This window comes from Eucalyptus grandis, chromosome 3, assembly GCF_016545825.1.
Source record: "Eucalyptus grandis isolate ANBG69807.140 chromosome 3, ASM1654582v1, whole genome shotgun sequence".
In the NCBI taxonomy this organism is placed as follows: Eukaryota; Viridiplantae; Streptophyta; class Magnoliopsida; order Myrtales; family Myrtaceae; genus Eucalyptus; species Eucalyptus grandis.
The window spans coordinates 39,236,020-39,249,303 of NC_052614.1; the positions used below are offsets into that span (position 1 = coordinate 39,236,020).

Genomic DNA, 13,284 nt, shown 5'->3' on the forward strand with positions numbered 1-13,284 from the left:
AGACAAGTCTTGTCATTTATCCTGAATATGCAGGAATAGCACTATGCCAGAAGTACACTGAAAGACAAAAAGAGTACATCGGAAAAAAAAAAACAAAAATAAAAATTGCATCCTGACAGTGCCAATATGTTGTGGAAGACACTGAGGCCTAAATCGGTGAGGTGTCTAGTTCAACAAACTTCAAGAGTCCTTTGTTTTACCTCCAGAAAGATAATAAGCAAGTAATCATGATCAGAGCAGAAATACATCCTCTATAATAGCATGACTTGGGGAACAGGAGCTCTCCATCCTAATATCCAGCACATGGAAGAGAGGCAAATTCGTCTCGGTTTTTGTCCGTGTTTCAGAAAATGGAACTGAAACTAGCAGTTCAACTGGTTAACCGAGGTCTCGTCCAGTTTCAGACTGTTGAACCTTAGGTCAAAGTCTAGTTGAACCAGGGTTGACCAGGTTGATTAGTTTCGGAGAAAAGAAATGATTTAACGGAAGACATTTTGAAAAAGAGATTCAGGACATTAAGTCCTCGGACATTCCTTACATAGGTTTGGGCACTGAGCTATGCATTATAGGAGTTCAAGTCAAAAGGCACACTTAGGGAAAACACAAAGTCGGTAATTCTTTCGGCTTTATTGTAAGCGATACCCAAAGAGTCTCCTAGTCAAGGTTCATAAATCAAGAAAATGTCTGAACATTTTCCTTAGAAAAAAGAAAATAGAGAGGGAAAAAGCAGAAAAGGAGTGCTGCCGACATTATTAATCTGCTTTGCTGTCACAGGAAGCAAAGTAAAGAAGAGCTTTCAGAACTATTCATATGCTTTACAGTCACAAAGCTTTCAGCCTCTTCCACTTCTGAGGATAACCAAGTGTACCTAAAAGGCTACCACATTACTCAATCAATGAATTAAGTCTACAGTTGCGCAGCATCAATTCAAAGTACAAACAACTCCGTGCACGTCTGTATATGCTGGTGTCAATTACTGAAAGCTTTTAGTTATCAACTAAAGATCAAGTTTACCTCACTTGTGAATCAGAAACTTCTGTGCATACATTAGGAGGCCAATAATTCATCCAATTGAGTTCACTTACATGAACTGTAGCCTTATAGTTCAGAACTCCATCATTGAGCTTGGCATTCTTCACACAATTGTTAAGGATTTCATCTCCATGATCTAGCGACACTCATTGAGACTATTCTTAAAGTAACAAGAAAGAATGAGTTGCGAAAACGCTAGATTCCTAATGATATTAATGTACGACATGGGGAATCAAAGGTAACCTTAAGAAATAAAACATTCTATGAATTGTTCTAATTGCTAAGATTAGTTTTTCCTTCTATCTTTTTCAAATCGCAAAATGGACTATATTAATATATCAAGACTGCCCTCGATAAATAAATCAGCCAAGGAACTGTACCGCATGAACCTATATATATTTCAAAGAGGAAAACTGCCAGCAACAGATGGTTGTATGTGCCGAAAGAAAATAATATGGTTAGATTCGAGTCCAATATTCCAACCTGTGAAGAATAAGGTCTTAGCTACATGTGAGAGCAGTATGCCAACCGACCATAGCATAAAAATTGAAATGAAGACTGTCATAATAGTAGTACCAAGAGACTTTAGCGGGTGAAATGAAGTAAATGAAGAATTAAAGCAGTCTTAGCCTGAACACTCAGTGAAAATGGATAAGATTCTCTGTAAGTTCCATCAGTACCCTTACACCTCTAGACTGTTCACCTGGTAATTTAACTGGAAGCACTTTCAAAGGACTGTTGCCAAAGTTTCGAAAAGACAGGAATGCTAGATTGAATTGATTATGCACTCCTCTTTGTTTAAATAGGGGATGTATGTACATGTAATGGTAATGATCAGTAAAAGGTTATCCTGACCTTTCAGAATTTGGCAATTCGTATTACACCTAAAATAAGCTCACAAGAAGAAGACACCCATAACAGTCATTCTTTTTATCCTCCATTCACCAATTTTGATTCTCTAAATAACTTGGACACTTCCTCATGGTACTTCACCGCTTAAGAAAACTAAGCAATCTGTGAAGTAAGTTTAGTTTTTTGGAACAGTATCACCTGACATATTTAAGAAAGCAGCAGAACCTAACATACCTGTTCCGGCACCAAGCTCTGACGCAACGACTCTATCAAACTCAGAAGAAGTAGGCATGGTATGCAACACAAAATCAGATAATGCTAATTCAGCTTTCCATCCCTGAACAAATGGACAAAAGTGTTTAGATGTTAAGCAGCTCGCAGGATACCAAAAGAGAAGATTATGAATACAACTAATACCTGCAACCTGACATTCAGGATAGAAGACGTGATATTATGCTGCATGATCGCACTAAAACAATGTGAAGATGGTTCTGCATGTTGGGTAATGTCCGGTTATCATCATTTCGTAGGAAAAGAGGATTCAAAAGCAAACCATGTAGACATTGTACGATAACCGCGAGTTGTTTTGAGCTACAAGTCTCAAACTTCCTGTTTGCAAATACAATTTAATTATTGAAACAATCGTGTTAAGTGTAATCAGAACTTCTTCAAAACTCAGCATCCAAACACTACAGTAAGAATTCTGAAGTACAGAGTTAAATGAGCCCCGGCCATATCCATCATTGCACCAACCCTCTTATTAAGACAGATTCCTCTCTGTGCAGTTCCACAAGGGCGAAATGTTTAAGTTCCAAACACCAAACGATGAACTCGTGATCAACCGTTTGATCAGAGAATAGCATCAGATTCTGGTTTGGTCCTCCAAAATCCTAACTCTCCGTAAGGTAATGCTTGCTCCGGGGAGACTGAGAGGGTCCATGAAACCACCGACCGGAGAAAGCGGCGGCGCCGGCGCCGGAGAATTGGCTTCCGAACGTGGCCATCTTCTCTGTTTCCTTTTTGGTTTCGCAGAAAATCAGTAGTTTAGAGAAAGAGAAATAGAATTTGATTAATTTCCTTTATCGCGGCACGTGCACAGCACGCCCTTTCAAATTTCACCGCCAGTCCGCAAAACAGGAAAGTCCAGACAACAAACCAACGGCTGTATAATGAGACCCACGAACCAAGGCTGCATCGTGTTCCATTGTTTGTCATCTCCTGAGAGAATTACAATTTCCCGTTCTGCACAAACCCCAGATTTCATCGATTCTTGGTTTCAAAGCAGATTGCTCTGTTCGCAAGAGGGAATCGTTTCCATTGTTCGGTTAGTTCGATTCTCGGATTTTATTTTTTTGTTCTAGAGCTTCTTTTTCCGTCTGTTTCTCGATATATTTCCAAAATATTTGCTGCGGTTTTTCATGATAGGATTTCAACATTACACGTGAAAATCCTCTTCAGTCCACTCTCGGTAGCAACGGCATGGAGGAGACAGTGTATTGTGGATATAGTTTGAAGCTGAAGACAAGAAATCCTGATTTTTCTAGCTTGCCGACCGCTGTCTTCAACTTCTCGATCAAGTGGCACCATTTGCTAGTGTTTGTCGATCGACTGTCGGAGTTGAGTCAGTCATTTGAGATGCCGCTCTGCATCCTATCATGGCAATCCCTTTGCGAAACGCATATGGAGAGAGTCCTCGATGCTTTGGGCGTTCACCACGGCTTTTGGGCCGCTATTATAAGAGCTATTCTGCGTACAGTGTTTCGGGCATCAAGTAATGGCCATGGGGGGTTCGACATGAACATAAATTTGGAATTGGCCACCAAAGATGAAGTCCAAATGGAAGAATCTGAGGAAGCCTCGATTGGAGGATACGAGCCGGATCCCGATCAAGTCACGCGGGGCGTCTCCAAAAGCACTGTTGAAAAGCTCAAGCAGAAGAGCTACTTTGTCGAGAACGGTGACGGATGCTGTTCTATTTGTTTAGAGGAACTAGATGGGGAAAATAAAGTGATAAAGATACCGTGCTCGCACTTATTTCACTTCAGGTGCATCGTCAAGTGGCTCAAGAGTAATAATTCATGTCCGCTATGTCGTAGCAAAGTAGAAGTAGAAGATCCAGAGTAGTTAGTTTTTAGTTTGTAAGATTTTCTAATAAAAAATGACTTCTCTTTTTTTCCGATAGATTCATTAATTAGCTACGATTACTTTTGGGTACTCAATGTGATGCCCGCTGCTAGAGCACTGAATATCACCCGTCTAAAAACCAAGATTACTGTGATGTCCCAGCAGAGACCAGAGTAGCCTTTTCGATGAAACCAAGTTAACCAACCATCGACAAAACTCAACCTAAAAACCAAGATTTACCTGCATGTTTAGCTCACTAATCTCCCAGAAACACAAGGTTGAATCTGGTCACAAGAAAAAAAAGTTAAAAAAAAACGAAGGATGGCAGGACAAAACAGGACATCTGTAATTATTATAACATAACGAGTCACTCAAAATTTTCGCAGGACCATCCTGTCTCTCTCCAAAGTATATCAACACTAATACGCGTTAATTACTCGATAGAGAAAATTACATATGACTGCTGGAAATGGAAAAACATAAATAGCAAGACATTATTTATGAACTGTGAGGATAGAATCATGCTTGACAATTCTGTCTCCAATTTTCCATCACAAAGACTGTCTAGATAACTTGACCATCTATTATTATTGATGCCAAACATGAACTGAAAACTGAATCAAATTATCTGGATAAGAAGAATAATAAATGTTGCCCATGAGATTCTAGACCTACCTTTAAACAGACCATAAATCAACAGATGGCCCTTTTTGGAATACTATTATGTTGAATTACGTATACAGTGAGTTTATGAAGTGAGCCAAAATGTGTTAACAGTAGAGAGAGCAAGAGAGATCTGGGGCAGAAAAATAAAGCCGGTGGTGTTCAATAGATGGATTAACAAATGATTGTACCCTAATAAAGGTTTTCAACCAATCGATTGTATCTTAAGATATACCACTTGATTAATTGAATCTGCAAGTAAACTAACTTCAGATGCAGTCATGATATGCAATCATCACTAATTCAAAACGGGAAAGAAGACGAAAGGCAACATGCACTTGCATAATTGGATTTCATTGTTAGTCTCCACTAACTGAAACAAGAAACATTTTCCTCTGCAGTCAAGACCGGAGGGCGTGTTCCCATATGCCTCTCCGGTTTATATGTCGACCAACATTTTCTTTCCCCTCACGAAAATAATTAGTTCCAGATGAGGAACATGGCGACAGATGAAAGGAAAAGACAAACATGAGATGACAAGACCATCATAACTGAAGAATTCTGTGTCCATAGTTAAGGACCTTTGCCCCTCCATTACCATGTGGTCTTCCAATAATTGCGGATGATGGAATCAGAAGAACTGTGCAGATGAAGATCATGCATAAGTCGGTACCTGTCACCCATCAAGAGAGTTGACACCTGAAAGGTTTACCTATATGAAGAGGCTTTGAGACAATTGTCGCAAGGATTAGAACCGTATTTACAGTCTTTCCGATTCAAAGACTCGCCAAAGTGCGCAAGTAAGGTTTGCCGCCGACACTCATCCTGAAAATTTCACAAATTAGAGAGGAAACACGCGTTTATCCATAGACTTTGCTCCATTTAGGCGTGTGGAATATGAGTTTAAGCCCAAAGGGTACATTATTATTTGAAAATGTTGCCAACAGACCGGTCTAATGATCCAGCACCCAGACAGGTTAATGCCAGACTAACACTAACAACAATCAATAGAACAAAGTGGAAAGTATAAACACAAAATGGAAGCATCACTTAGTTGAGATCATCAGAGAGAAGTTGAGAACACAAATTGGATTACCTTGAGTTCACAATATTGCTGCATTTTCCTAGCTTGAGCCATTGCACTTTTAAAGATTTCAGTTTTACATCCTCGACCACTCCTTAACATGCACACAACCCAGCTGAAATCCTTTTTGGCATATAGAGCAATGCACATTGCTGGTAGATTATCTCTTCCTGCCCTCCCTGATTCTTGGTAATAGCTTTCGATTGACTTGGACATTGTATTGTGGATGACAAAACGCTGACCACATGCCACAAAAAAATATTTACTGAACCTCCAAAGTTGAAAAATGATAAAAACATTATAAAAGGAGGACAAATTAGATCAGATTCATTTGCCACTTTTACAGTAAAGAAAAGAACTTTATCCTAGTTTAATTAATTTCAGCACAACAAAGTGCCATGCTTGGAAGAAAGAATTTGACTTGAAAAAAACATATAATTCACCAGTTGCAATCAATAGCCAAGAGTGACAATTTAGCAGGCCATTGGACTATGGAACCAGTAAAGTTTACTTCCAAGCACGCTCACAAACCATTCAGTGAAACTAAAACATTAGAAAAAAAGTGAATTAGTTGAGCATTTGGCAGCTTGTCAGCTTGACTCTACAACTAAAAATAGGCAAAGGCTTAGAGTCCATTTCAACTTACAACATCAGGTTTGTCTATTCCCATTCCAAAAGCAATGGTTGCACATACAACCTGGACCTCTCCAGTATGCCATTTCTTTTGAACAGCTACTCTTTGACGGGCTGCTAATCCAGCATGATAGTACACTGTCTTTATACTGCACTTATCATTCAAGTATTTTGCAACATCAAAGCATTCACTCTTTGAGAGGCAATACACTATGCCACACAAATTAGCAAAACGATTCTTTAGCAGCTCTCCAAGCTGCTTCAGTGGTTCCTTGGTCTTAGATATGACCTCATATTTTAGGTTTGGTCTGTCAAAGCTTGTCTCAAGAACAAGAGCATGGGGGATCCTGAGAGCTTTTAGGATATCCTACAATGGATGTACATTTCGATCAGACCCAAATGATTTTTCAACATAATTTGGAGGATAATGTGCAAGTTTCGTACCTCACGAACTGGCTGGGTGGCGGTTGCAGTTAAGGCCATCACTGGGACATATGGAAAGTTTTGCTTGAGACATCCCAGTCCCCTATAATCTGGACGAAAATCATGTCCCCACTGACTGCAATAGTGACAACCATGAAAGTAATGATCAATAAGCTTTACTGATTTACAATCATTCAAATATACAAGAAAAGCTCCAAACAGCGATACGTTCCTTTCATGAAATCGCACTGGCAGAGCAAGTCCAATAAAGACCTCATAAGAAACACAATCAATCAATGATCACATGCGTGAACTTTGGCTTGATATCTTAAGTTGTTAATGAATAATAAAAAAGTTAAAAGAATATGTAGGGACACAAGAACCAGCTTAAAAGACCTAACGATTGTGCCAAACATGGACACCTTCAATTACATCCAAAAGTAATTTCTGTGGAGTTTAATTTAGTTGTGTGCATTGTGCTTACTATGATTAATGATGTGCCACTGACTTTTCACAAAACAAGGAACTAGATCATTTCCAGAATTAGTTATTTCAACATTGCATTCTGTTATACTAGAACTCCACAGAAGGTCTGGGTTTCAGAAGGTTCAGCATGACACTGACAACATAATTAGGCCAGAAACACAGAAGATGCAAAAATGTTTGAAAAAAAGAGTTTGAGTGAGCATGTATAAAAGTTAACTTGCTTTTTTCTCTGGAACAAGGACAGTAGTTTTGCAGTGGCAACATCATAAATACTTTTTTCCATTTGATGTAACTCTAGCATGATCTTTGCTTCAGATACAAGGATGCCAAAAAGCATACCTCACACAATGTGCCTCATCGACAACAAAACCAGCTAGTTGTGCCTGCAATGTGTGATGGCTGAGTATCAAAAAGTTAAAAAGAAACTTTCAGAAAAAGTTACAGTATATCAGAATTAGTACCTTTCTATGCAAGCATTTCAATATCTCAAGAAATGATGGGTTCCCCACAATCCTTTCAGGAGTTACATACAATAGCTTGCATGATGGTTTATCTTTCCTGAAAAGGAAGGCAAATCAGTGGAGATTAATGACTTGACAATCCCAGCACTCAGCAAAAAAAAAGTTTAAGAAGTCCAATAGAAATCCCATTGGAACAAATGGAGCATAGCCCAACATTTTATGGCGGGACAAAGATTGTATGGTATGATATACTTCTCTCGGAAGGCTAAGATGCTAAAATTTATTTTTAAGGGAAACATCTTAGGCATGCATCTTTTCATTAACCACATAAAAAAGTATGCATTTTTTGCAACAAATGGAGCAAACCATTTTATGGGGGGATAATGATTGTATGGTAGGATAAACTTCAGTAGGAACACAGAGAAAGAGAGAGAGAGAGAGAGAGAGAGAGAGAGCTAAACCTTGCCTTAGTTCTTGGAGGACAGCTGCTGCCTGGGCAGCAGTTTGCTGAGAGTTCAAGAAAGTTGATGGAATTCCGTACTTGAGGGTTAGAGTAATTATTTGATCCTGGATGAGAGATAGCAGGGGAGATATAACAACTGTGACACCTGGTTTAAGAGTTGCTGGCAGCTGAAATGAAGGGTAAAAACATCAGAAGAGCAAATGAAGGGATGAGGGAATAACTCTTTTATTCACCTTTAGCTGATCAGAAAGCACCAGTTGTCACTATTTGTCTCATAATTACTTCAGCTAGAAACATATATGAAATACTTCAAGACTAAACAGAGAACACTTCAGGATAATTTAACTTAATAAATTCAGATTAATATCTTCCTTCTTGATTCAGTGGATCCAATATTTTGCATACTCCCAAGATCCATCTTTTATGAAAAAAGGACATCCATTTCAAACCAATTATTGAAATGATCACCCCTAGTTGAGATGATGACATAGCACATACCTGCATAGGAAATATAGACATCTACAATCTGAATTTGGTGCAATTAATTTGAAAACTTATTCCTCTTTGACTTAATAACCCTTTTGAATTAGACATGAAATATGACTGACAACAACACTTACATGCAAAAACAAGATAAATTTTCCAGTAAGTAATTCAAAGGTCCTAGAAGCATAGCAGACCTCAAATTCTAGAAATTACAGAATGGACAGAGATGGGCGAAGGCAGAACGAGAATGTCCTGTATTTCCTTCTTCTCCAACTGAGTCCAATCCCGTACATTTGAACACAAGGTTATGTACCTGAATCACTTCCTATCGCTTCACTTGCATTAGGAAAACATTTTCTTCCTTAAGTTTAAGCACAAACTTCTCAACGGTGCTAACAAAGCAGATTGCAAGATCATTTTATAGCTTAAATTTCAATATACAGGTCTACCCATCTAGTACGTAATTGGTGGAACCATTTGGCAAAGTGCACAGGGCTTGTGCTCTAAACATTGTCTCCACACATACTTCTACATTCTATCATTACACAAATGAAATAATGCTAACATTCACTAACCTGGTAACATAAACTTTTACCACCTCCAGTGGGCATGAGAATGAAGCAATCTTGCTTGGCTACAGAAGCTTTACAAGCCTGATGCTGCATTGGTCGAAATGCCTTGTTTCCGAATATTACAACATTTGCCAATTCTATGTCATCCAAGGCTTGCAATTCCTCAAAACTCAGAATTCCTTGTTTGCATGTCGAAATCTGAGAGCAACGTCTTTTATTTGAAACTGATGATATCGAACCATGAGTGACAGTGCTCTTACAGTCCTTCAACACAAATAAGCCTCTTCAGCACCATAAATAGTTTCTGATGTGGAGTGAAGGAAAATGAAAATTGTGCACAAAGAAATCCCAAGCCTTCATTTTGCGAAACACACCTATCAAAGATGCTGGATGCTAAATTCAACACTTGGATGATGTACCATACTCTCAAAATATTTGAGAAATATAGGTATTATTACATATCAAAAACAAAAATGAACTGTTCTTATTGACCAAATAGTTGTCATATAAGTCATTTTAGATCTTATAGACTGTGGAAGTAACTGGCAAGTTAGGAGTGTCTATTATACATTTGATCGGATGAGAGCCCTCATAGGCAATTTACTGTCTTAGAGAGATTTCCTTGTGAAGTATCTATACGCATGAGTTTGCAACACGAGCTCACCTCTTTCCAATACGGAGTCAAGTTTCAGTTCGATTATCATTCTGACATTCTAGAGTTTTCGCCTGTCTCTGATCGGCTTCCACCAACTCAATAACTTCTTTGATGAATTGTGTTAAGCATGAGTGGTTGGTACAGATTGGGAATATATATTGTCCTTGCAGGTGCATACTGAAGCACCATCCCATGTTCTAATCATGTTAAACTGTCAATAACCCCCGTCAGGTCGTCTCTGTTTAATATAGTTTGCTGACCTTTTTTCTAACCCCCGCAGCTTTCTATAATCCTTAAGAATGTCATGAAATAGCTTGCAATTCCTTCTACAGAGAGATGGTTTCTCTTTGAATATACATCTTTTGACCAAACACAGGCATCATCTATCTACCATTCACTTGATGTTTAATATTTATAAGTTGATTTACTAATCTGAAAAGTATTTCTTCGAAGCATACCACGCATCTACACAGGCACCTAAACTCTTTAGATCATTGTGCAGCAATCCAGAAAGTCCAATATGGCAGCAACAAAGAAGGTACAATCTCTAGTTGCCTAATTTCCCTCTCCACTCATAATTAAGAGAAGCATTACAGCAGCACTTAAATATTATGAATCATACTTTCATTTAACAGGCTAAGCATTTAGATGCCAATCAAAAACCAAGACAATCTGTTCTCAATTCTTCTCATTTTCCTTGTTGACCCCAATATACCTCAGCAACAAAAATATATAAAAATACAGGTGCAGAATCATTGTCAAAAGAATAAAAGGTCATGCCAAGATCTGCCAACTTTTTGTCAACCTCCTAAACAACTGGACCATTGTGGCCAGACTCATGGGATTTGCCTGGTAGCTATCATGTCTTCTTCAGGTGCCTATAGTTTCTTTACCAAATGGGCAACCCTGTACAATACTGAGACATTCTTCGAGCCACGCGTTTGGTCCAAGCAATTACACAGTCCAATCCCAAGACAAATCTAGGTCCATGAATCAAAAACTTAAGCCACAAACAAAACAACTATCAACCAAATTAGTTTTGGGCATGGGAAAAAACATGCCAGGCCACCCTGCTTTTCTTTCTTTTTCTTAATCCCTTCAAAACTGGTTAGGGCAGAAAGGAGTGAGACAACTTCTCAGTTTTCAGAAGCATACCATTGAATCTAAAGATTGTCTGGCCAGAAGTTGAGTGGACGAATTGGTTCGAGCACTGCCAAATGTATCATCTTCGTCTTCACTTTCAGTAGAAGAATCCACCTCAAGAAATGTTTGATTTTTCTCAGGTTGTGGAGAATCCTCTATAATATTAACATCATGCACAACATTGCATTCGCCGTCATTAGGGACATCTTGGCCAAACATATCAGTCAAAACTCCACAAGCTTCTGATTCCGCAGCTTGCAAATCATCCCAATCCTCAGTATCTTGCATAGTTTCGGCAAGTTCTGCTAGAAAATCATCGCCACAGTGCTCCACGGTGATAAACTCTCGACCTTCGTCACCTTAAGAAAACCAAAAGAAGAGAGAGATGATTTTGCGAGTTCCATGACAAAAAGAGAGAAAGAGAGAGAGAGAGAGATCAAATAAATACAATCTACTATATGTAATCTGCAGTTAGTACAGTGACACACCATACTTAATCGTAGGCAAGACACCATACGTAAATTCGCATTCAGTTCAGAAATAAGTCAGACATTTCGCCAGTCAATAAGACTACTCCACAAAACCCACAGAGAAATAGGGATGGGATTAACGCTCAGTGAACTACATTTAATCAGCTCCTCCGGTCCATTCAAATCCGAAAGGTCGACTATTCCATAGCCACCGTCAGAATAAAAGCCTAACCGCAATAAATCTCCTTCTTTAGCAACCACGACCATTCCCTAATCACCAAGATACCACGCGATTCGGCTAATAACCAGGAAAAACCACCATCCGAAGCAACCTCGACGCATCGAACCGGAACCGCACCAGACACTTCGCTCGTCAGCAAGACCACCACTAACCTAAAGCGGACTATTCCCCAGCCATCATAGTCGTGGTGGACGATGAAACAGCCTACATGACCTATGCAGCGCTAATCAGCATGAGAAATCGGGCGCGACGAAGTAAGCGATTGGAGTTACCGTAGAGGGAAACGAGACGGTCCAAGCAGTTGCTGGCGGACTGCTCGTCGAAGCCGAACTCGAGAGCCAAGCTCAGCAACCGAGCTCTCTCCACCTCCTGCGAGCCCCGATCCGCCATGGAATCTCGACCCGCCCGGAGCGATTCGAGCGATTCGAGCGAGCGATCGATGGATGATGCAAGAGCCGCAGTCGAATCGAATCGAATCGAATCGAATCGAATCGCTGTTCTCGAGAGAGAGAGCGCGCGTGCTCGAAGGGCTCTCGTTCGAAAATCCTTGACGGCGATGGCGGAATTGATGTTTTTCTTTTGCCTTTTCGAAAGTTGGAGGGAGCGAACGGAGGAGAGAGATTGGAGCCATTTTCTTTTAATTCTTCTTGGCAATTCTGTTTTCCGCCCCTGAAGTTTGTTTTGAGTTCTATTTTGGCCACCCTCGTAAGTCATCTTGGTTTCGTTTGACAAAGTTGGGGCTGTTTGGTGGGAAGAAATATCCATCAATTGTGCCTCTTTGCAAAATTCAAACAGATTATAATTATTTTAATTTAAAAAAATCATTAAATCATTATGTATGATTGATTCTACAAATCAATATCTACATACTGTGAAGAACTTCTTCACGTTTCACATTAAAAAAGCCAGAACAGAATCGCAAAATTTGTTTAAAAAAAAAAAACTATTCTAAATATTGACATCAGTTGAGTATTTTAAGAAACTAGAGACCACATCGTTAGCAAAAAAAAGAAAAAAAATCTTTAAAAAAGGATATTGGGTTAAAATTGATGTTTATCTCATTTGGTGAGAGCCTTGTTGACTTCATCCTCGTTGTAATATTTTTACCTTCATTTATGCATACCTTTCACTAGAATATCAAATAATTTGGAAAGATAGGTTTCCACCGCTACCATACTGTTTGGTGAAAAAGGAAACACTACTTCCTTGTGAGGATGGAGTCATCGAGTAAGCAATCGGATGGGTCATATTTGCAGAAATTCAAGTTTAAAATAAGAATTGTGCTTAAGGGCCTAATTATGGGCCAAATTACAAATTCACGGAATCGAAGAGCCAATCTGCAAAATCATGGGAAATTGAGGGCATAAGAGTGAAATTGGTACAGTGAGGATCTTAAAACCAATCGCAGGAGATCCAAAATTGGCCAGCAAGGGGTCGACCCGACTTGCCTTGCCAGCGGCCGGTAGGATCAGTCGAATTGATTCACGTCGATTTGA

General features: G+C 39.3%; 2 protein-coding genes across 4 annotated transcripts; one reads left to right on the forward strand and one right to left on the reverse strand.

The window, feature by feature from the left end:
- Positions 1–3,363: 3,363 nt before the first annotated feature.
- LOC120291840 (E3 ubiquitin-protein ligase CIP8-like) lies at positions 3,364–4,008 on the forward strand. The gene has a single exon (XM_039309593.1). The coding sequence runs from the start codon at positions 3,364–3,366 to the stop codon at positions 4,006–4,008; it is 645 nt and encodes a 214-aa protein (XP_039165527.1).
- Positions 4,009–5,069: 1,061 nt separating this feature from the next.
- LOC104435242 (ATP-dependent DNA helicase Q-like 1) lies at positions 5,070–12,304 on the reverse strand. 3 transcript variants are annotated; one of them, XM_039308416.1, is made up of 10 exons: positions 12,061–12,304; positions 11,090–11,436; positions 9,283–9,543; positions 8,225–8,325; positions 7,759–7,855; positions 7,637–7,680; positions 6,833–6,947; positions 6,402–6,755; positions 5,768–5,992; positions 5,070–5,496 (listed from the first exon to the last, which is right to left on the reverse strand). In XM_039308416.1, the coding sequence occupies exons 1-10, from the start codon at positions 12,176–12,178 to the stop codon at positions 5,380–5,382; spliced, it is 1,779 nt and encodes a 592-aa protein (XP_039164350.1). In that variant the 5' UTR covers positions 12,179–12,304; the 3' UTR covers positions 5,070–5,379. The 3 variants fall into 3 exon arrangements, with proteins under 3 accessions (XP_039164350.1, XP_039164349.1, XP_039164352.1); XM_039308415.1 differs by having other exon boundaries at positions 8,225–8,388; positions 12,061–12,301; XM_039308418.1 differs by lacking the exon at positions 6,402–6,755 and having other exon boundaries at positions 8,225–8,388.
- Positions 12,305–13,284: the final 980 nt, after the last annotated feature.

What these genes read in the sequence shown, in the direction of transcription:
- LOC120291840 (XM_039309593.1), top strand. Translation starts at nt 3,364, where the DNA reads ATGGAGGAGACAGTGTATTGTGGATATAGTTTGAAGCTGAAGACAAGA.
- LOC104435242 (XM_039308415.1), bottom strand. Translation starts at nt 12,178, where the DNA reads ATGGCGGATCGGGGCTCGCAGGAGGTGGAGAGAGCTCGGTTGCTGAGC. An exon ending in CCGTCTCGTTTCCCTCTACG is followed by an intron (nt 11,437 to 12,060) that starts GTAACTCCAATC and finishes GGTTTTCTTAAG; the next exon opens with GTGACGAAGGTCGAGAGTTT. An exon ending in AGCAATATTGTGAACTCAAG is followed by an intron (nt 5,497 to 5,767) that starts GTAATCCAATTT and finishes TGAAATTTTCAG; the next exon opens with GATGAGTGTCGGCGGCAAAC.